This window comes from Polistes fuscatus, unplaced genomic scaffold (assembly GCF_010416935.1).
Source record: "Polistes fuscatus isolate 324 unplaced genomic scaffold, CU_Pfus_HIC Scaffold17, whole genome shotgun sequence".
Classification (NCBI taxonomy): domain Eukaryota; kingdom Metazoa; phylum Arthropoda; class Insecta; order Hymenoptera; family Vespidae; genus Polistes; species Polistes fuscatus.
The window spans coordinates 2553562-2577359 of record NW_025113075.1 but is presented as its reverse complement, the minus strand read 5'-3'; the positions used below and the strand labels follow the sequence as shown (position 1 = coordinate 2577359).

Sequence of the window (23798 nt, the reverse complement as noted above, 5' to 3'; positions counted from 1 at the left end):
CGCGTGGTGAAAGCTGGAAACGTTCGAAGAAACACAGAGAGGGAATGAAAAGGAAGAATAAGAAAAATGTTTCCTGCTGTTTCTAGGATTTTCTACGTACCATAGTAATACCCTCTCATTTTCTATCGAGTTAAACCATAGACACAGCGAGTGACGACGTTTTCTCTTACGCGTATTTTTTCTTTCCTTACATCAACGTGTTTTATCTTCTTCTTTTTGAAGTTCTACTTCTTTTGGCGCGTTGGGGAAAATTTAATGGGGAGTGATTTTGTTCCGAGCGACTGAAAAAACGACACCATGAAGTTTGTCGGATTTACGACGCGCGGCAAAGCGATTTCAAGTATACGGCATGAAGTTGTCTTCTTTTCTTCTTCCCCCCTTTTTTTTCTCAAGCGGGTCACCCATCCGAATACTAATCGTACTCAGCGCCGCTTGACTTAAATGATCGAGCGGGAACCAATGCTATCACAGCGCCATGGTTGTTGACGCGTGAAGTCATTCGATATATGTCTTATATTTAGTGTGGACTGATATCTAGATTTTGATATTTATGATTCTTTCTAATATATATAATATATCGATAATAAATTTAAATTATAATAATAATAATAATTTTTTTTGTTAAGTTATTTTTGAGGTTATTGAGGTTATGTTCGTTTTGGTACGGCAAATAAGTATAACTTCTTACGTGCGTACATAAGTACACACACCAGTTTTTTTTTTAAGTTATTTTTGAGGTTATTGAGGTTATGTTCGTTTTGGTACGGCAATAAGTATAACTTCTTACGTGCGTACATAAGTACACACACCAGTTTTTTATTCTACTTTTATCTTCTTTTCATACGAAATTACATCATTCGTATCTATAAAAATATAACTCGCTCCTTGTTTCTATTTTTATATATACATATTATACAAAAGTGTTGTGTGTGTGTGTGTATGAAGATACATACTTTACCTACTCAAAGTGCTCGGGAAACTAGTCAAAGTACTTTCCCCATCGAGCTTTTAAAGTTCGACGCTAAATTCTGTTCCTTTTTCTTTTTTTTCTTCTCCATCATTTTTGTCCGTGGCAAACGTTCGGAATCCTTCCCACGCATCATCCGCGTATTTTGCAAAAACAACAACAACAACAAAATACTACGACGAAAAAAGATACTGAAATATTATATTACGTCAACGTTTTTAATGTGAAAATACACTCGGTGTTTTTTATTCAACAACAACAACAACAAAAACAACAAAAATATTCGGCCGCGTGTATTCTACATTCCCCCACCCATCACCCCCTTTTACACTTTACCATACGTACGTGTTAACGTTAAATGAATTAGGTGTGTTTCTACGTGATGATGATGCACGTGAATACACACACACACACACATGCACACACATTCACGAGTATTTTGTCCTAAAAAGGGAAAACAAAGGGTGAGAGAATGAGAGAGAATACAATAACTCAAGTTTGAAGAAAGTTTCGAGATAGTTGAATGAGTACGATTCGTTCTCCCCCTCTCCCCCTCTCCCCCCTATTTCCACCCTCTCACTCTCTCTCCTCTCTCTCTCTGTTTCTCTGAATCCGATCGAAACTACTGTTTATCGTCGGTCACCGCGTATAATGTCCACTCTCGAGAAAGACAAACTTAAACTGAAGCAAAAGTTTACTGCGTTGCAAAGGAAAAGCACGGGAAAAGTCGGTTACCAACAGCAATGCAACGGTACGCGTAGTTTTCCTTTCGAAATGGGAGTGGGGATGGGGGTGGGTTGAGTGGGTGGGTAGTTGGGGGGATCACGAGTGATACACGAGAAACAATGAAGTCCCCTTTTTCCCAACTAAGAAGAAGAAAGTTACTTGCAAGTACATCCGTGCTCTTAAGAAGAAATTTTATCGTCTTACATCCCTTTTTTTTTCTTTTTTTTTTTTTATTTGACGTATACAATAAGAGGATTTGTCTCACTTAAATGTTACGAATTGTTTTTCCTCTCTCTCTCTGTGTTTTTTTTTCTTTTTCGAACATTTTTTCATTTTTTATCGTTAAATTATTACTTCGAATATCTTGGAATATAAATTATTTAATAATAAAATAAATAAATAAAATAAATTTAATAAATAAATAAATTAATTTTCATTTTTTATCGTTAAATTATTACTTCGAATATCTTCGAATATAAATTATTACTTCGAGTATCGGAGATATAATATATAATAATTGTGTTATATTTCGTATAATATTGGTTTGAAAGTAATTGTATAATAAAATGAAACAACGAAATAATAATTGTCGATAATATACGGGGTGAGTTTTATTTTTCTTTTTTCTTTTTAAATAATTCGTAAAATATATATAATATACGTTGAGACGTGAAAAGAAATGTTTCCTCGTATTGTTGAAATCAATTAAAGAAAGCAAATGTAATAATATTAAACGAAAGTATTTTTTGAAGTTATACTTCTTTTGGCGCGTTGGGGAAAATGTAATGGGGAGTGATTTTGTTCCGAGCGTCTGGAAAAACGACACCATGAAGTTTGTCGCAGTATTTACGACGCGCGGCAAAGCGATTTCAAGTATACGGCGTGAAGTTGTCTTCTCTTCTTCTTCCCCCTTATTTTTCTCAAGCGGGTCACCCATCCAAATACTAATCGTACTCAGCGCTGCTTTACTTAAACGATCGAAGCGAGAACTAATGCTGTAACCGCGCCATGACAGTTGACGTGTCAAGTAATTCGATATATCTCTGTTATATTTAGTGTGGACTGATATCTATATTTTGATATTTTCTTTTTTTTATTCTTCTTATATATATATAATAATAATTATTTTTTTTTAATTTATTTTTGAAATTATTTTTGAGGTTATTGAGGTTATGTTCGTTTCGGTAAAATAAAAATAATAATATAATAATAAATAAATAAATTAAATAAATAATAAATATATATAATAAAAAATAAAATAATAATTATTTTTCTTTTTAAGTTATTTTTTTTCTTTGAAGTATTTTTTTGAAGTTATTTTTGAGGTTATTGAGGTTATATTCGTTTTGGTACGGCAAAGAAGTATAACTTCATACGTGCGTACATAAGTACACACACCAGTTATTTTTATTCTTTCTTATATATATATATATATATAATAATTATTTTTTGTTTTAAGTTATTTTTTTTCTTTGAAGTATTTTTTTTGAAGTTATTTTTGAGGTTATAGAGGTTATATTCGTTTTGGTACGGCAAAGAAGTATAACTTCTTACTTGCGTACATAAGTACACACACCAGTTTTTTTTATTTAAATATTGTAGAACGGCTATAATATTTTGTTGTTTTCCATTCTGATAAAGCATCAAATTCTGTTAATTATTTTATTTCGTATTCGGACATTTTATCCTTAGCAACGAGAATCAAATGTTTTAATGAAACTATACTCTCGTATGTATATATATTTATACATATAAGTGAATAATAAATGATATATCATAAATAATTCGTCAGTAAACCGTACCTTTTGATCCTTCTGCCAAATGCACTGACCCCTCTTGCCGAGAACACGACAGATCAACTTTGCATCCTGACCGGGATTAACTTCCGTGTACTGCGGGGTTTCCTCGAATTGCTGTATCCCGTGACAAACTGTAAAAGATAATTAATTCTATAGGTTAACGAGATTTCTCGTTAAGCAAGTAAGCAGGCAAGTAAGTAAGTAAGTAAGTAAAAGAACAAAAAAAAAAGAAAAAAAAAAGATTCATTAACTCGAGAGGAAGGAAGGAAGGAAGGATTATTCGTAACTGGTATTTTAACCCCGTTACGTCGTCCAGGGGTTAAATTGTTTCGAAGTAAGAAAATAAATTTCGTCGTTAACGTTTATTAAACGAAAAATGAGAGTTAAAAAGAGGTGGAAGGGGGAGGGGAAGAGGAGGGTGTCGGTTGTTAAACGAGAATAGGAGAATAGCGACTGTGTATTTCTTGTAAATCGTGGCTTACCTAGCCAAAGGGTATTTAACCCAGTTGGTTCTCATTAAGTTAGTTATTTAATACGCAACTTTGTGAATTAACTTAGCCACCCAAGTCCTTGGAAATTTGTCGACAAAACACAGGGAGAAACGGAAAAAGAGAGAGAAAGAAAGAAAGAGAGAAAGAGAGAGATCAAAAATAAGAGGACAAGCAGTTTAATTAATCGTAATATTTGGTTTAAACATTTCCCTGCTTATATTTTTTCATTATCTTTGACGGAATAACTCTTTTCCCGAGCGTATGTATTTGCTACAAAATTTTGTTGCAAATCTCGAAAGCATACAAATTGATAAAGTTGATTTGATACGAATGCAAAAAGAGTGAGAGAGTGAGAGAGAGTGAGAGAGAGAGAGAGAGAGAGAGAGAGAGAAGTCAAAGCTTCGATGATATGGCACGAATGCATTTACCCTTGTTGGATATATGCTGGACGTATATGGCGTTGGCAACGTACTGAGCTTTCGCAGGATTGCAATGTTAAAAATTCAATTTTTCACCGAGGCAAAAATGATTAATAAAGCGCTCGCATATACACATCCACTCGAGCCGGAGCATGGGGGAATAAGTTTGCAAAATTAACAAAGCACGGGACTGGCTCGGCCACTGAGCTTGCTCTGACCGTGTTTCGCGAATCTCGCAACACAATATTTGCGTATTCGGGGGAAAAAGAAACAATTCAGAACCAATTACCGGTGTGTTCGTACCTTTTTTTTCTTCTTTTTTTTCTTCTTTTTGTTTTTTTTCTTGTCCTATATATACGTACGTAACCGGAATGATGATAAACGCGATTCGTACGAGAAAAGGACAAGTAATCTTCCTACAACACGGTTTTGTTACAACATGATTCATAAATTGCGATAAATTTTGATACAACGTTGTACTTCTACAGCATTGGATAATACGATTTTAAGTTTAATGTATTTATTTTATTCATTTATATATAATTGCGGGAATTCTTATACAACACGGTTTCAGTATACCATGATTCGTAAAGTGCGAAAACATTTGTACAATACTTTTTACTTTTACTTTACTAAATAACACGATTTTATTCGATATATTTGAAAATCAAATCACCTTAAAATAATCAATTCGAGGTCTCATATAACACGGTTTATATTTAAAAAACACCTTTTACACGAGACACTGTATTTATACAGCATTAGATAACACGATGATTGTTTAACATATTTCTAAATAAAATTACTTGAAAATAATGAACATTTGCGTATTCGGGGGAAAAAGAAACAATTCAGAACCAATTACCGGTGTGTTCGTACCTTTTTTTTCTTCTTTTTTTTCTTCTTTTTGTTTTTTTTCTTGTCCTATATATACGTACGTAACCGGAATGATGATAAACGTGATTCGTACGAGAAAAGAACAAGTAATCTTCCTACAACACGGTTTTGTTACAACATGATTCATAAATTGCGATAAATTTTGATACAACGTTGTACTTCTACAGCATTGGATAATACGATTTTAAGTTTAATGTATTTATTTTATTCATTTATATATAATTGCGGGAATCCTCATACAACACGGTTTCAGTATACCATGATTCGTAAAGTGCGAAAACATTTTACAACACTTTTTACTTTTACACTACTGGATAATATGATTTTATTCGATATATTTAAAAATCAAATCACCTTAAAGTAATCAATTCAAGGTCTCATATAACACGGTTTATATTTAAAAAAACCTTTTACACGAGACACTGTATTTTTACAGCATTAGATAACGCGATGATTGTTTAACATATTTCTAAATAAAATTACTTGAAAATAATGAACATTAGGGGGGGGGTCTCATGTAACACGGTTTCACTCACAACAAACCAGTTTTCTAGGAACCAATTATATTTACCGCGTTATAAAAGGGTTTACCTGTATTTCCATTTCGAATAATTATTATTGTACGTGACACAGTTGGAAAAATAGAATGACCCAGATAAATAAGAGACTTTGTATCAGACTTACTCTTGTTAAAATGAAGTTTAACCGAGCAAACTCGCTAATACAAGAACACCATTACGAGGTGTCGAAAGACGGGGGTGTGATTCGTAGATAAGGTAAAGGCAAGTAACTTCAAGGCAACAGGTTTTCCAAGCAAATTCGAAGCTTATAGTGTCTCCTGCTATACACACGACGGAGTTTGTTAATTGTGTTTAGACGTCGTCCGTTTGCAATCCCAGAAACTACAAATATATTTAACAACTAACCCCTAAATTCGAGTTTATCTCTCTCTCTCTCTCTCTCTCGTGTTTGTACAAACTGTCTGACCGATCAATAATATAATTCCTGTCTAAGTTCAAATTCATGAGAATGAATTTGATCATTTTTAACAAGATGCACATTTCTATAAAAACAATACATTTTTCCCCCCTTAATTCGAGTTATATTTCTCTCTCCTCTTTTTTCGTGTTTGTACAAAGTGTCTGGCAGATCAATAATATAATTCCTGTCTAAGTTCAAATTCATGAGAATGAATTTGATCATTTTTAACAAGATGCACCTTTCTATAAAAACAATACATTCCCCCCCCAAATTCGAGTTTATATTTCTCTCTCTCTTTCTTTCGTGTTTGTACAAACTGTCTGGCCGATCAATAATATAATTCCTGTCTAAGTTCAAATTCATGAGAATGAATTTGATCATTTTTAACAAGATGCACCTTTCTATAAAAACGATACATTTTTCCCCCCTAAATTCGAGTTTATATTTCTCTCTCTCTCTCTCTCGTGTTTGTACAAACTGTCTGGCAGATCAATAATATAATTCCTGTCTAAGTTCAAATTCATGAGAATGAATTTGATCATTTTAACAAGATGCATCTTGTATAAAAACAATACATTTCCCTCCCCCAAATTCGAGTTTATATTTCTCTCTCTCTCTCTCTTTGTTTGTACAAACTGTCTGGCAGATCAATAATAAAGTTCAAATTCATTCTCACTAATTTGTTCATTATTAATAAGATGTATATTTCTATAAAAACAATACATTCACCCCCCCCAAAAAAAATCCAAGTTTATTTTTCTCTCTCTCTCTCTCTCTTTGTTTGTACAAACTGTCTGGCAGATCAATAATATAATTCCTGTCTAAGTTCAAATTCGTTCTCACGGGTTTGTTCATTTTTAACAAGATGAATCTTTCTATAAAAACAATACATTCCCCCCCCCAAAAATCCAAGTTTATATTTCTCTCTCTCTCACTCTCGTGTTTGTACAAACTGTCTGACAGATCAATAATATAATTCCTATCTAAGTTCAAATTCATTCTCACTAATTTGATCATTATTAATAATATGCACCTTTCTATAAAAACAATACATTTTCCCCCCCTAAATTCGAGTTTATATTTCTTTCTCTCTCTTTCTTTCGTGTTTATACAAACTGTCTGGCCGATCAATAATATAATTTCTGCCTAAGTTCAAATTCATTCTCACGAATTTGATCATTTTTAACAAGATGCACCTTTCTATAAAAACAATACATTTTTCCCCCCTAAATTCGAGTTTATATTTCTTTCTCTCTCTTTCTTTCGTGTTTGTACAAACTGTCTGACTGATCAATAATATAATTCCTGTCTAAGTTCAAATTCATGAGATTGAATTTGATCATTTTAACAAGATGCACCTTTCTATAAAAACAATACATTTCCCCCCCCAAAAATCCAAGTTTATATTTCTCTCTCTCTCTCTCTCGCTCTCTCTCTCTTTTTGTTTGTACAAACTGTCTGGCAGATCAATAATAATTCCTGCCTAAGTTCAAATTCATTCTCACGAATTTGATTATTTTTAACAAGATGCACCTTTCTATAAAAACAATACATTCCCCCCCCCCCGAAATTCGAGTTTATATTTCTTTCTCTCTCTCTCTCTCTCTCTTTTGTTTGTACAAACTGTCTGACCGATCAATAATATAATTCCTATCTAAGTTCAAATTCATTCTCACTAATTTGATCATTTTTAACAAGATGCACCTTTCTATAAAAACAATACATTTCTCCCCCCTAAATTCGAGTTTATATTTCTCTCTCTCTCTCTCTTGTTTGTACAAACTGTCTGACCGATCAATAATAAAGTTTAAATTCATTCTCACTAATTTGAACCTTTTATTACAAGATCCACCTTTCCATGATAACAACAATACATTTTTTGTTAAATAAACCAACATTGATATTCACCGAGTGTATACGAATACGTAAAAAGGGTTTTACTTCGAGTTTTTTCACGGTTGAATAATCGTTCGGAATGAAAAGTTTTTCCGTTTGAAAATGGGGTGGGGGGGAGAGAGTTAGTCGAGAAGTGGTGATGATGGTTAGAAAGTTTATTATTTCTTTCGCGGCAGACGCTGAAATCGTTCGTTTCGTTTGGAATTTGGTGTACGCTTGCTTGCTTGGTTGAAATACTCTTAAGTACAAACGCAAAACACAAAATAAAAAAATACAAAATAAGAAGAAGAAGAAGAAGGAGGAGAAGAGGGATGAGGATAAGCAAGGTTAAGAGTTTCTCTTTTAAGAGGGAATAAATTTGCTTTGCACGCGCGACCAATACCACTACTACTACTACTACTATTACACGAGGATAGGTTAACAAAAAAAGCAAAAGCAAAGCAAAGCAAAGCGAGCAAAAGGTTGCGAAAGTTTCGCAAGTACGAAAAAGGGTGTTTTTCCTTGATTGTAAGAGGAAATTAGTACGAGTACGATACTCGTACTTTTTACAGATGCAATGAGAAGGAAAGCCTTCACCCTTTCCCCCATTCCCCTTCCCTCTTTCCCACCCCCTCTCTCTCTCTCTCTCTCTTACACCGAATCAAAGTTAATTAACGATGAACGGGAAGATAAAGTTTTTTTCAATTCGATAGAATGATTTTCGAGGATGTTAAAGTTCTTCGTTATTACCGTTACGGTCTGCAACGAGGAGAAGGTGCGGCGGCAGGGGCGGGGTGATAGTAGGGGGCTTGGGGGGCAGAGTTCCAGACGCGGTGTCGCAAACTTTTAAAAGCATTCCGAGATTTTTAACGTGGCGCGCAAGTTAAACTCGCGCTTAAAATCCTAGCAGAATTTTATAGTCGATTCGGGGTGGGGGTGGGGGGGGTTGTAGGAGGGGATCGGAGGGGGTTCAGGGGGGGCGCATAATTCATCGTAAATTATATCTCGCAACGGGGGTGGGGATGGGGGTGGCGTCGGCGGCTAACTTTTTCTTTTATGTTCTCCCTTGCGAATCCGAAGTTCTCTCGCTGCTGCTGCTTGGACGAACAGGAAATATGGTGATTGTATTCGTCCGAACGGTAGGTAGATAGGTAGATAGGGTAGGGCAGGTGAGTACCTACGTAATATTCCCCGGAAACATACTACAAAGTCTCCAATGTTTCAAGAATTTTTTTCAAACTTTGCGTTATTTCTTTCTTTTTTTGTCTTTTTGTCCTATTTTTTTCTTTTCTTTTTATTAACATCGAATATAATATTCTTATAGAAAGAATAAAAATATATACTCGTAAATGGAAAAAAGTAAAAGAAAAAGAGAACAGCTTCGCGTAAAGTTAATAATTCGAGAAGCACTTTGCTCGACCAGTACTCGGAGTGCTTTTTCGTTCGAATTTTTCTTTTTTTGTTCCTTTTTTTTAATTCTTCTTCCTTCCTTTCTCGTTCCATCTTTCTTCCTCTCTGGTTTGCGAGCGCAAACAAAACGCAACAAAAAAAGAAAAAGAAAAAAGGAAGAAGAATAAAAAAGCAACAACAACAACAACAAACAAGCCAGAGCCCAAGGTAGAAAAATGTTTCGTCGACTATCGGTGGGGATAGGGGGTTGGCGTTGGTTTGGGGGAAGGAGGGGGTTGGTACTATTGACTTTGTAGAACTGGCGTGTGCGAGAACCGAACTGATAACTAGGAAAAAAATGTTAGATAACGCGATATCGCGGCGTCAGCCATGTTGACATTTAATCACGATAAAGGCACCAGGCAGTTACGTCCCTGGAGTTTATTTTTGATGCCGTCGCAGTGGAAAGGGGTAAGGGTAGGGGTAGGGGGTAGATGGTAGAGACTAGATGGTAGGGTTTGGATGAATTTAAATATAAAATCATGCATCGGGGGTGTGGGAGGGGAAACGTTAGAAAGAATAAAATTCATCAAATTTACGGAAAATGGAAATAAAAATTTATGGAAAATACGAACGTTCGTTCGAATAAACGAAACGTTAAATTTAATGATCATCGTTTCGGTGCCATTTACGACAAAAGAAGAAATCCGCTATTTTCTCGTTATTTCTAATGATAATAATAATAATAATAATAATAATAATAATAATAATAATAATAATAATAATAATAAATGGATAGGACGTATTTGTATATAGGAAAAAGTATTCGTGTTTGATCAAAATTGGTTTTGATGCACGGAAGTCGATTTATTAAATACGTATGTGTGTGTGTGGGTTGCTAATGTTATGTATGTATGAAATAATGGTAACAATAATTATATTGGAAGATAGGAAATGAAAAGAAAAAGAGAGTTTTATGTGTATGTGTCTTTTTTGAATGAACGGGGGGTTGTTTTACGTAATAAATTCATTATAAAGTTTATTCTCAATGCGATTTTTCGTTATTTATTACACGAGAGATATGTTAGATTATTTATTATTAGTTTATTTATGAAAAAATATTATTAGTTGTCCACATAATAACGAAAAGGATTAACACTAAACGTACCATTATATTCTGGTGTCAAATTATGATATCGACATGATTTTCAAATTTTGAAATAAAATTTCTTACGAGTTTATTGCGCTATTTGTTTAACCAAATGCAACACAAATTCTTATTGCATATATATATGTGATATTATAATATTTAATGAAATAAGTAGGAAATTTTCGATAAATTTAGTATTCAAATAATTATCGTTTGCTTTATTATTCATATTTTGTGATATATTTAAAATATATTTTATAATCGAATAAAAAATCATACAATAATATACACAAATGATTAAAAATTAACATAAGATTGAAGAATAAATCCTATATTAATACGAAAAAACGTTAATATTTAGAAATAGTATCGAGAGAGAAAATAAAATGGGAAGAATAAGGGTGGGGGGGGTGGAGTGTAATAAACGAAGTAATAATTTTAATGGGACGCCTGCGAGGGAAGAGGGTGGGGGATGGTTTAGTTAAAATTTCGGATAGACAATCGTAACTGTTAATGAATCGTAAGTTATTATGGAAAATACTCGAACACAAAGTGGAACGAAATCAGTGTAAATGAAGGATAACGTTTAATTGGTTTTACAAAGATTACGTTATCGGTGAATTGTATCCTTGTTTCGTTGTTGTTATTGTTGCTCTGCGTTCGATTCGGACACGAAAGGGTGCTCGCATAATCGTTCATCCGCTTAAGCGTACTTGTGCAACGAACGATCATCGTCTATTAACGCGTCATGCCACCTGTCAATTAAACCTTACGCACACCTGTCGTTCATTTCTAATATTCACAATATTCGAATTAAATATTTCATATATTTTATATATTGTGATTAAAGTTTGATGGTGATTGGAAAAAAAGAAAATAAAAAACAAATAAAAAGAATACATTTAAAACGTTGACCTCAAGGTAGAACATAACCTAAAATTTAATATATTTTATATATATATATTGTGATTAAAGTTTAACGGTGATTGGAAAAAAAAAGACAAATAAAAAAAATACATTTCAAACGTTGACCTCATGGTAGAACATAACCTAAAAATGCTGTTATTATCGTTAATAAGTAAATTGTTACACCAATAAATCATGTTTCGATTAAATTAAAGGAGTGATAATAAATATTTCGTTCAATATGTAGATAAAGACAAATGAAGAATATTGATGCACAATTTATATGTAAAATTCGTATAATTCACTCATAGTTTATATCTTGTATAATATTTATAATGTTATTGAAAGCTTCATTTATGGGGGTGGTGAATAATTTTATCTACGACGACCGTAGTTTTCTTTTTCTCCCCTACTATATCCGCATATTTTTATTTTTATTTTTATTTTTATTTTTATTTTTATTTTTATTTATCAGCTGTTAACACAAAAAGAGAAGAAAAAGAAAAAAAAAGACAAAACAAAATAAATCCTCCATTGACTGTCGTCAATTTATGTGATATAAAAATTCAATGAAGAATAAAATGATCAAAATCTTGCATGAATCTTTCCTTTTGATGCGATGACATACTCGAGATGCAACAAACTATGATTCAAAGGTCCCGAATTCGCGATGACACTTGCCCCTCCTGCCTCTCCTCCCTCTTTTCATATTCCTCCTCCTCCTCCTCCTCCTCCTCCTCCTACTCTACGTCATTACGTAGAAATATTTTTCGAAATAACCTTGAACGTGTTCGCACGTAAAAGCAGTTTTACATTTTGCCAAAGCTCTATTTCGCTGAGAAAGAAACTTTTCTCGCCATTTTTGTGAACATGCACATACACACACACATACACCCTCTCAAAAGGTTTGACAGAACGACGGATTTCTTGGGAAGCTACCTACCTACCCTAAGCCCCCTCGAACGAAATGGAAATGAACGATTAGAAGACGGTAAGAGGATGACGTATGAAATACTGGAAAAGATTTTTCTCGTCGAATTTACTCCGAACAAAATAAATGACGAATTTCGTGGAAGGGAAGGGAAGGTTGGAGGGAAGGAGGAGGAGAAAGGAAGGGGTGGGGGTAGAAAAGGGTGAGAGGGTTCGTTCGGCTTAGTCAGAGACGCGAGAACCGACTGCAAATTGCTTTGTAACTCGTGAACGTGTAACGTAGGATCGAAATGAGGCGGTGGGGGTACGAGGGGGTTAGGAGGGGGGAGAGTAGGGGTGGTCTGATCGGTTCGAAAATCGTTTCCCGTGAAATTGCTCGCATTTGTGGCATTAACCTAGGTTGCACGTTTGCCCATACGATCCCGGACCTTTCTTCCCTGTCATTAATTCCAACCAGCCGTGGTGGCTGGCACGCGCCTAATTTTTTATCATTTTTTCTCCTCTTTCTTTATATATTTTTGTTTTCGTCTCTCTACGCGTCATCCCGTTTCTCGTATCGACGATCGTAGTTTTCTTTTTCTCCTCTACTATTTCCGTATATATTTTTATTTTTATTTTTATTTTTATTTGTATTTTTGTAATACAACTCGTTATCGTTGAACAATCGAGTCCTCTTTTATTAGTCGACATATACTTCAAACTAATACTACTATTATTATTACTACTACTATTGCTACTATTGCATAGTTAAAGATCGTTAGAGCTATTAGCTGAATTTCAAACGAATATAACTAATTAACAGATATTGCGATGCCTCGATCGTCGAGTATTAGCAGTCGAATTGAAAACGGATCGATGCCTTTTAAATTCTCGCTTAGTTCGTAGCCCTCTCACCCCCCCTGCCCCACCCCATTCCCCATACCCCCTTTACCCCTGTTCCCTTCACCATCTCGTCGATTCGTGCGACCTACTTCAAAAAGGTAATAAACATAGAAAGCAAAAGAGAGAGAAAGAGAGAGAGAGGGGGGGGTGGAGGGAAAAGTGGAAAAAAAAACTGAAAAAAAAATGTTCGAGTGAGAGGAGAAAAAGATTTGATATATAAAAAAAAAACGAGTTATCGTTTAAAGCACGCTCTGAAAACTTGACTAATACTCGCAGTTCGATGAACGAAGTAATCGCAACACATTCGGTGGGTTCTAAGGGCTCGTTGATTTAGTCAACAGTAGTAGTAGTAGTAGTAGTAGTAGTAGTAGTAGTAGTAGTAGTAGTAGTAAAATTAAACGAGATATTAATAATTAATTATTGAAGATTTTAGATTATAAGTATTTTAATGGAAATTATTCAAATGGAAAATCGTAACGCGTGGGATATTTTGATAATTGCCAAATAATATTCGGGGGTCATCTATGTGTGCAATAAAATATGATACGTATGTATGTTAAACGTGTATTCGTGTGTATAGAAGAAGAAGAAGAAGAAGAAGAATAAAAATAGATAAAGAAAAAATATTGATTATATTCAACACGAGTTAATATTTTATTTATATATTAATATATATAATTACTATATGTAATTATATAATATTATATATATATATTATTAATATTATAATTTTATATATAATATATTTATATTTATTTATTTATATCATATATAAATATTATATATATATAATATAATATAATATTATATTATATTAAATATTTATATATAAAATATATATATACGGTATGTAACACATATACACACACATACATCGTAACTTAACTCTTAAATAACTTTTAGTTATTTTTTTTATCAAAAAATCGTTTGCCAATGCAATATCGCAGTTTTGTTTTACAATAAAAAAAAAAAAAAAAAAGAAAAAAACCGGAGAGTTGAAAAGAAAAGCGGAAAAAAAAATATATAAGCCAATCAGTCGCACGCATAATATTTATATTCTAATTACTTTTTTCGCGGAACAAACGATCGATATTAGCAGTATGAACGGTTTCTCAATACCTGGGCGTGCAATTTAGGTGAGATAATGTAATAATAATACACGTTATTGTATAGACGATAAATCGATTTCATCTCGCTCGCGTGCTACACCCCCAGCCATTGGATAAACACATGGACAAAAAAAAAGCAGGAAAAAAAGAGAAAGAAAAAAAGGGGGTGTTCCGTAGCCCTCTGTTACTGCTCGTTTATGAAAAAATAATATTCGCCGTAATGCGCACGTTCGGGCCGTTTGCAAAATTTACTCGCCTAAAGTTTTTTCTTTTTTCGTAACCCCCCTCCCCCTCCTCTCTCTATCTATCTCTGCGTTTTTTAATTTTGGAAATTGCCCTGGCACGAAATTGCAACGATTTGCGATATTTTTTTTTTCTATGAAGAACAAGTAACCTTTCGATAAATTAAACGAATAGAGATTTGTTTCTTTTGCGAAAACGTTTCTTTACTTTTTTCGTTTATAAATAAAAATAATTACACAGGCGAATAAGGGGGGGGGAACAACGAAACGTCGGAGAAGTTATTCGAACCTAATATAACGTCTCGAAACATAGCAACGAAAAGAAACTTGTTTTAGAATTGACATAATTTATGACAAAAAAAGAAAATAATGTAACTTTTTCATAATGTATTACACGAGTAGAAGTTTTATACAATTCACGTGACTCCGACTCTGATTTTACATTCGATAAATCGAATTGACACGAACAAATGCACCGATTTGCAATATCCTTACGAGTTGATAAAGATGAGGAGGGGGGGGGTTAAGGTTTTGATAAATCAACGAATAGATTTATTTCGTAAAGGTTAAAACAACAACAAAAAAAGTAATATGTTTGTAAAATGTTTTAAAACGATAATGTCTTAGGATATTTGAACGAGTAAATTTGATTTTCGTATCGACAAATTTTTTGATCCTCCAGGTACGAGGAGAGAAAGAAAGAGAATTTGAGAGAGAAACAGAGAATGAGAGAGAGAGAGAGAGAGAGAGAGAGAAAAAAGCGTTCTGGTGGAAAGATTGAAACGACACGCGCGTAAATATCATCCTGTATTTACCCCGGAGTACGCGAAATAGGCGTTCTCGTTGTCATCGTCGTCGTTGGGATTGAAACGAAGCGTGAAACAACGAGCGCATAGTTAATCGGAAAAGTGGTGTGGATCATCCTACTCTGGTCGTCTCGGATTCGAAGTTTAATCATGAATTTTGAATGAAGTCTCGAGGACTTTCAAACTTTATTATTATGTCCAGAAAGTTTGTGGAAAACAGTATGGAAAATATTCGAATATATATAATAATAAGAAAGTATAATAAATACTATATATATATATATATATATATGATAATAAGAAAGTTAAGAATTATAAGATGTATCCTAACGTGTTAACATTTCGAACGCGGAACACGTTTTACGATTGCAGCAACAGCGAGAGAAAACGGAATGTTGATGATGTTTTTCAATGTTGAATTATTTTGATCAAATAAAAGATTAAAAGAAAAAGGAAAAGAAAAATGAATTTCGTGCGAGGGAAGATCGAAAAAGAATTCATAAGCGCATATATGCGCTGATTATTGCATTCAAAGTGTCAATCTAACGAATCAAGATTGAGGTTATGTTACATTTTTTGGCGGGAAAACAAAAAATAAAGAACAAATCGATAGCTTCGAAAGTACAATCAATGAGAAAAGTGGTGTATTATTCTTGAAATCTTCGTGGCGCGTTTTACGAAAGAGAAAAAGAAAATATTTCGAAGTTTGATCGCACGTGCACGAAAGAAGAAAGGAAAAGATAAGGGAAAAGATTTGTCTTCGAACCCTCTCCCTCTCTTTCCTCATGCACCTTCTCCCGAGTTTCTTCTTCGATGAATTATTTTCGATATTTTTCGCGATGCTACGTGATGCTACCGGTTGCAACGTTGCACTCAAGGCGACGGTAAAGATATTATTTGAGAATATTTTTTTTTGGATTTTTGTACTTTGTTTTCGCAATCGAAGAAATATAGAATCGAAAGGAGAACAAGCGTGACGTGCAGCAGAATCACCACCACCAAAAACAACGGAAGGAAGGAGGAACATACCACAAGCCAATGGGTGCAACACACACACACACACACACAAACACATACACAGAACTGATGCAACGAAATCCCGCCGATGCGTCAGAAATTGCAACGTTTGAATTTCTGCCAGTCTCCTCTCTTCTCCACCCCTCTCCACACTACTCTCAACCCATCCCCCTCCCCCTCCCCCCACCGTTGTCGCGGCTTTTGTACGAACCCATTCTTCGTTCGTACGTTCGGTCTCATTTTTTATTTCTCTATAGTTCTAGCTAAATTCAACTTTAATAATACTGGGTGACCCGATATTTCGAGAGGTTTGACGCACATATCGAATTTTGACGAGTTTCATTTTTCAACGATTAACGAATTTTGCAATCGTTCGATTGCAAATTCTCATCGATATTCCTAAAAAAAAAAAATAAGGGTAAATATACATTTTTTTTTATTTATTTACTTATTTTTACTTTATTCACTTTATTTATTATTTTCAATATACCCCACCCTCCACCCAATTTTAAATTAAAAAAATTTTGCAATGATCATCGTTTACAACTTATGTTAAACGAATAGTTTGAGAGAATGGAGAAAAATTAATTTATCTAGTTTATTTATTGTTTATTATTTATTATTTTCAATTTACCCTTCCCCCTCCACCACCCCCTTATCTTTATAAAAACTTTTTTTTCTCGTTTAAATCGTCACGTTTTTCCTTACGCAGAATAATCGGCGGATGGTTTTAAGAAAAATCCTTCGAATGAGATTTCCGCAATGATCGTCGTTTACAACTTAAAAAGAAAAAAAAAAAAAAGAAAAAAGAAAGCTGAACTGGCGACGGCATATTCTTTTGCGAGAGACGTTACCTAAAGTAAATAGTGCGAGGTAGGGGTTTAGGAAAATCGGAAACCCGACGACTCGACACAACTCGAGACGCAGTTAACGACGTTTCCGCGTTTTTCCACGCTACGTAACAAACAAACAAACAAAAAGGAAAAAAAAAGGAAGGAAGGAAGGAAGGGAGAGGGTTGCACGTTCGCCGAGGGCGTTGCGCGAAGAAACATTTTTTGCGAATTTCATCCTTCTCGTTAAGGCTGGAAGGATCGTCATCAACCGGTGGGGGGGGGGGAGAGAAAAAGGGGGGAACGAAATCTTTGTGTGTCCTGTTGTCGAGCCTGTGCGAGTTGTTTTTACTATTATAAAAAAAAAAGAAAGAAAAAGAAAGAAAGGGAAAAAAAGTGAAAGTAAAAACGGTTGGAAAAAGGCGCGTATGCGCGCGAAAACCATTTCAATTCTCCTTCCCTTTTTCCTTTTGTTGTATTTCGTAAAAATTCTTCCAACTTGGAAGATCGTTATAAACTTGAAAAAAAAAAGAAAAAAAAGAAAAAACACAAAAGAAACAGAAAACGGAAAACATTGCTCAGCGCAAAAACAACGGCTTTTAACGTGCGAAAAATTTCCCAACCTTTTCTCGAACACCACCACCTCACCAGCCACCCCCCCGTCCGCCAACCTTCCGAAAATAAAAATAAAAACTTAGGAAGAGGGAAAATGAAATATTATTTTTACCCTGACGCACTATTTATTAGGGGAGGGGTAAAGAAAAAGGTGATTATTACTAGGTGTACGAGATTTCTGATTAAATATCAACCGGTTTCTCGAGTTACAGGTAAACTGTATAAAAAAAAAAAAAAAAAACACACACGCACACACACATACACAAACAAACATATTTTTCCTTAATTAGAAACGGCATATCGGCAAAAAGGGGGAAAAATACTCGGCGACTATCGATCGACGTATTATAGGTGAGAAGAAGAAATAGAAATAGAAATAGAAATAGAAAAAGAAAAATAAGAAGAAGAAGAAGAAAAAGGAAAGAAGAAGGAAGGAAGAAAGGAGGTGTCAAGAGAGTTCGCGAGAACTCTCGTTCGAAACTCAGAAACGTTTTTTCACTTTGCGTGCGTACGCGTTTTTCTTATTCCTTCCTACGTCTTTTTCTTCCTCTTCTTCTTCTTCTTCATCTTCTTATTTTTTTTTCCGAGGGAAAAAGAAAGAAAGAAAGAAAGAAAAAAAAGTAAAAAAACAAGTCACGGTTCTCTCGAGGTGTTGCGTTGACGTCGTAGCATCGCACGCTGAGAGTTGAGCTGAGCAGGGGAGGGTTTGGGTGGGGTGGGGTAGGGTGGGGTAGGGTGGAGTAGGGTGGGGTAGGGTGGGGTGAAGAGAAATGGGAATAGGGCAGAACAGAGTGAGAGAGATAGAAACAGAGAAAGGGAGGGGTGGGAAAGGTGCAACGAGAAAAAGGAGGGGAGGGGAAGGGAGGAAGGGAGGGAGGGAGGGAGGGTTGGTTGGTTGGTTGGGAGACGATAATTCACTCTCGACCGCGCGGCAGTCTCTGGAAATGGAGTCACCACCCCCGCCATTCTCCTTTTCAGTTCTCAAAGCCCCCCTCACCCCGTTTCATCCCACAAACTCGCAGTCTGCAGTCGCGACGAACTAGGAGAGTAGGAGAGCCTAGCTTAAACGGGTTTGTATCCTCGATGAAGACCAAATTAGGTTAGCACGAAAACAACCTATATATTCTACTCACTTCTCTTGCCCTTTAAGGTTCACGACTTTCCTTTTCCCTTTCATCTCTCTCTCTCTCTCTATCTTTCTCTTTATTTCTTTCTTTTCGTATATTTGTCTGTCTGTCTGTCTGTTTGTTTCTTTCGTGTTTTAGGTCTCATTTTTAATAAATCCGCAACAAAGTGTCGATTATTCGAAATGATTAAAAGATAATAATTCTGATTTAATAGATAAAGAATAGGAATATCGTTTGTCATTAGGTTTGTTTGTATTTTTTATTTGGAAATAATTTTAAAACAAATTTGAAAATATATATCATATTTATTCTGTCATACTTTTGATCGTAAACGAACGATGGATAGAATTTCTTTTCCTCTCTCTTTCTTCGTTTATCTGTTTGTTTGTTTGTTTCTGTAATTTTAGGTCTCATTCTTAATAAATGCATGACAAGGTCTCATTTTTAATAAATCCGCAACAAAGTGTCGATTATTCGAAATGATTAAAAGATAATAATTCTGATTTAATAGATAAAGAATAGAAATATCGTTTGTTATTAAGTTTGTTTATATTTTTTATTTGGAAATAATTTTAAAACAAATTTGAAAATATATATCATATTTATTCTGTCATACTTTTGATCGTAAACGAACGATCAATAGAATTTCTTTTCCTCTCTCTTCTTTGTTTATCTGTTTGTTTGTTTGTTTCTGTAATTTTAGGTCTCATTCTTAATAAATGCATGACAAGGTCTCATTTTAATAAATCCGCAACAAAGTGTCGATTATTCGAAATGATTAAAAGATAATAATTCTGATTTAATAGATAAAGAATACGAATATCGTTTGTTATTAAGTTTGTTTGTATTTTTTATTTGGAAATAATTTTAAAACAAATTTGAAAATATATATCATATTTATTCTGTCATACTTTTTATCGTAAACGAACGATGGTTAGAATTACTGTTCCTCTCTCTTTCTTTGTTTATCTGTTTGTTTGTTTGTTTGTTTGTTTCTTTAATTTTAAGGTTCATTTTTAATAAATGCATGACAAAGTGTCGATTATTCGAAATGATTAAAAGACAATAATTTTGTTTGAATGGATAAAGAACAACTATACGATTTTTTTTATACGATTTGTTTGCAATTTTTATTTGGAAATAAGAGAGAGAGAGAGAGATTCGAAAGAAAATTTGTAAATATATTCATTCTGTTATACTTTTGATCGTAAACGAACGATTGATAAAGATAGAGATAGATACACACATAATGTGTGTGTGTGTGAGAGAGAGAGAGAGAGAGGTTTCCGTACTTATCTCAGCATTCTCACGGATATAATCGTTTCGACCTAACGATTTAAATTTCAACTCCCAACAGTAATCTAGCGTAATATGCTGGCGCACGTACGTGAATGAATTATTCAATAGCGTTACTGAAAATTACCATAGTGTATCGCCGAATTATTGTTGGAAAGCGTTGAATTCGATTACATTTGGGATGACCGGTTAAGCCGGAAGGCTTCCTGACTTATGCGGAAGAACTACAACCGACTGATGGTACATACATTTTTTTATACATACATACATACATACATACATACATACATACATATATATATAATATATTTTAAATGTCAGCTAGAGTCTGAACTCGACGGTAAAAAAATATGAGCCAGAGAGCAATGACTGGGTCAAGAGAAAATGAAAAAAAGAGAGAAAAAGAAAGAGAGAGAGAGAGAGTGAGTGTACGGAGTGATTGGTCAGAAGACAAGAATATTTTATGTTTTGTGTTTTGATATATACACCCCCCGAGAGAATTAAATTGCCCCTACTCTCCACGCGCGTATTCCCAGTGCACCAAATCCACTACCAACACCATCACCAACACAAGCAACACCAACGCAACACCACTACCACTTCACTCGCGTTTCTCGTCCTTTTTCACTGGCAAATTCTTTTTCCCTTTTTACTCGAGGCCATGCTGTAACTCGAGCGCGGAGAGACACGTCCAAAACGTAACGCAGATTAATCTGTTTGTTGATCCAACTGGTGTGCTCTTTCTCTCTCTCACACACTCTCTCTCTCTCTCACTCTTTCTGTTTCACGACTAGGCATCCCAGGGTTTTGGTAAATGATGGAAGGCGTTTCATCATATCATCCTGCCACCCCTCCCCCATTCTTTCTCTCTCTATGCTTCAACCGTATATTTTTGCACCCTACCTTTTTATTTTATTTTCCTTTTTTTTTTTTCTTTCTTTATTTCTTTTCACCCAACTTGTTTTCGTTTTGTCGACCCCCCTTTCACACTCCTAGCGATAAAGCCCGACGAATTTTCGTCGGTTTTATCGAGAGTTGGGCTGGAAGTGGGGGTGTTAAGATATTAACAGGATTAATTGAGTATCCCCATATATCCATAATAAAATGTTAGCCCGTTCGGAGTTGGAAGAAAATGAAAATGAAACGAATGAAGGGATGGTAAGAATAAAAGTGAAAGAAAACTGGAGGACCCTTTTCGATCGAAATTTTTCTCAACCCCCCCCCCACAACCATTCCCCCCTCTCCCCACTACCCCCAACCCACGTGGCTGGGACAAAAGGGAACGAGTGCGCTTATAAATGGTGGAATGGGGGAAAGAGTGAATTAATTGATCGCAATAGTCTTTCTTCGATGCCCTTTTCTATTCTCGGGTCCCCTTCATCGATTCCCCCCGAAGCCATGGGGTGGGGGGAGGGCTGGAGATGCAGCAACGGGCACAATTAACATCAAAGTTCTTCTATCGGTGATGGTTAACGATGACGAGCTTTAACGGTGCACGGGGATAATGCGTTCCTCCTATCCGACACTTTTTCTTTTTTCTTTTTCTTTTTTTTATGATACCTTCCACCCTTGTTTTTTTTCTACCTTCCTTTCTTTCTGTCTTTCTTTCATTTCTTTTCTTTCTTTTTGTTTTGTTTCTTTTTTATGTCTTTTTTTCTTTTATTTTTCGTTTAATTCTTAGTCACGTCAGCAAGCAGTTTTAATCTTTTGATATTGCAATTCTCGGTAAAATCATTAATACTAATTGTAAAGGGACGAAATTATTATTATAGTGATTGTTCATTGATTATTGATTAGAATATGATTTTTAGGTATTAATACGACTGATTTGTTATGGATTTTTTTGTTGAGTATTTTTGAATGAATTACAAATATTGTTTGAATGAAGGGTTGAATTTGAGGGGAGGAATTAATTAAATATTTAAATTTTATATATAGTAATCAAATTTTGAATGAGTCAAATTAGCTCAGTCCGTAAACCTAGTGTTCAAAAGAAAAGTAAAACAATACGAATAAATGAAGATTATTCATTTTTTTTTTCATTTATTTTAAGGAATTTATCAAATTTATTGTTTAATTTTTTTTTCATTTATTTTAAATAATTTATCAAATTTATTGTTTAATTTTTTTTCATTTATTTTAAGTAATTTATCAAATTTATTGTTTAATTTTTTTTTCATTTATTTTAAGTAATTTATCAAATTTATTTTTTAATTTTTTTTTCTAACTTATGTATTCCTCTTTAATAATATATATTAGTAATTAAATTAAAACAAATATATATATATTTAATTCAAAATTCATAATGAGAGGAAGAGATTGATTTTGACAATTTACAATATAATGATAAAATAAAGATAATAACAAGATGGTGGAAACGATTTAATAATTAATTTGTGTGTAATATATTCTAAAGCATGGATCAATGCATAAACCAACATTATTTGCATTGATATCTATGCCGTGTTTCATTAATATGTGTATTACATTCTACGCAATTTTCGCGTATGATATTTTTCTTTTCGAAGAGTAAAAAATGTAAAGAACACATGTAAACACGTCTTTCGTAAATATAATAATAAAGTAATCTAATTGTAAATAAAAATTAAAAGCAAAAGAAAAAAGAGAACAATATATGAATTTATCATTTATTTTACATGACATTATTTTTAATTATATTAATTCAATGCAATAATAATGTTAATTCGATGTTTTAATTAATTAATTAATTCAATGTCCAAAATTAATACAATTTTATTTCAACATAATATATAATATGAAACTCATTTAGTGTTCAAATGTAATCGTTTGAAATATTTCGAAACAAGATATATGTGACTTATGTTACTCCACTTTCATAATTATGGATACATATATATATATAGTATATTAATAAATTAGCGTGGGCGTATATATGCGCCTTTCGTATAGTTCAATTATTAAAAATCAATAACCGTGAAAAAGAAAATTCATTCGCAAATGATAATACTGTGCGATATTTCTTTAAGAAACTTTCAAAAAATACAATATCAGGAAAATATTGTGGCACGTGGTAGGAAACAGGATCAGAAGTTACACCCCCCATGAGATTTGTCGTGTTACTTTTGATTCAAAGTTCGGAAGCTCGCATACGTGCCATGTTCACCTTTGATGTCCTTTCGTCTTTTAGGTTTGTACTACTCTAACTGTTTTAACAGTTTCAACACGAGGACTCGGGTCATCCTTTCGTGAATTTATTGAACTCGTTGCACGAGTGAGACTCGTGATAAGAAAAACAGACCAATCATGAACATCACGAGTGAGATTCGTGACAAGAAAAACAAACCAATTATGAACATCACGAG

General features: G+C 34.0%; 1 protein-coding gene across 3 annotated transcripts in view; it reads right to left on the bottom strand.

Annotated features, from left to right (window-relative positions):
• Window positions 1–23798, bottom strand: part of LOC122515033 (hemicentin-1) — a 168561-nt gene that overhangs the window by 49885 nt on the left and 94878 nt on the right. For all 3 annotated transcript variants that reach the window (XM_043632164.1, XM_043632165.1, XM_043632166.1), the window contains exon 2: window positions 3496–3623. In XM_043632164.1, the coding sequence (XP_043488099.1) occupies window positions 3496–3623 (128 nt within the window). The remainder of the gene's footprint in view (window positions 1–3495; window positions 3624–23798) is intronic.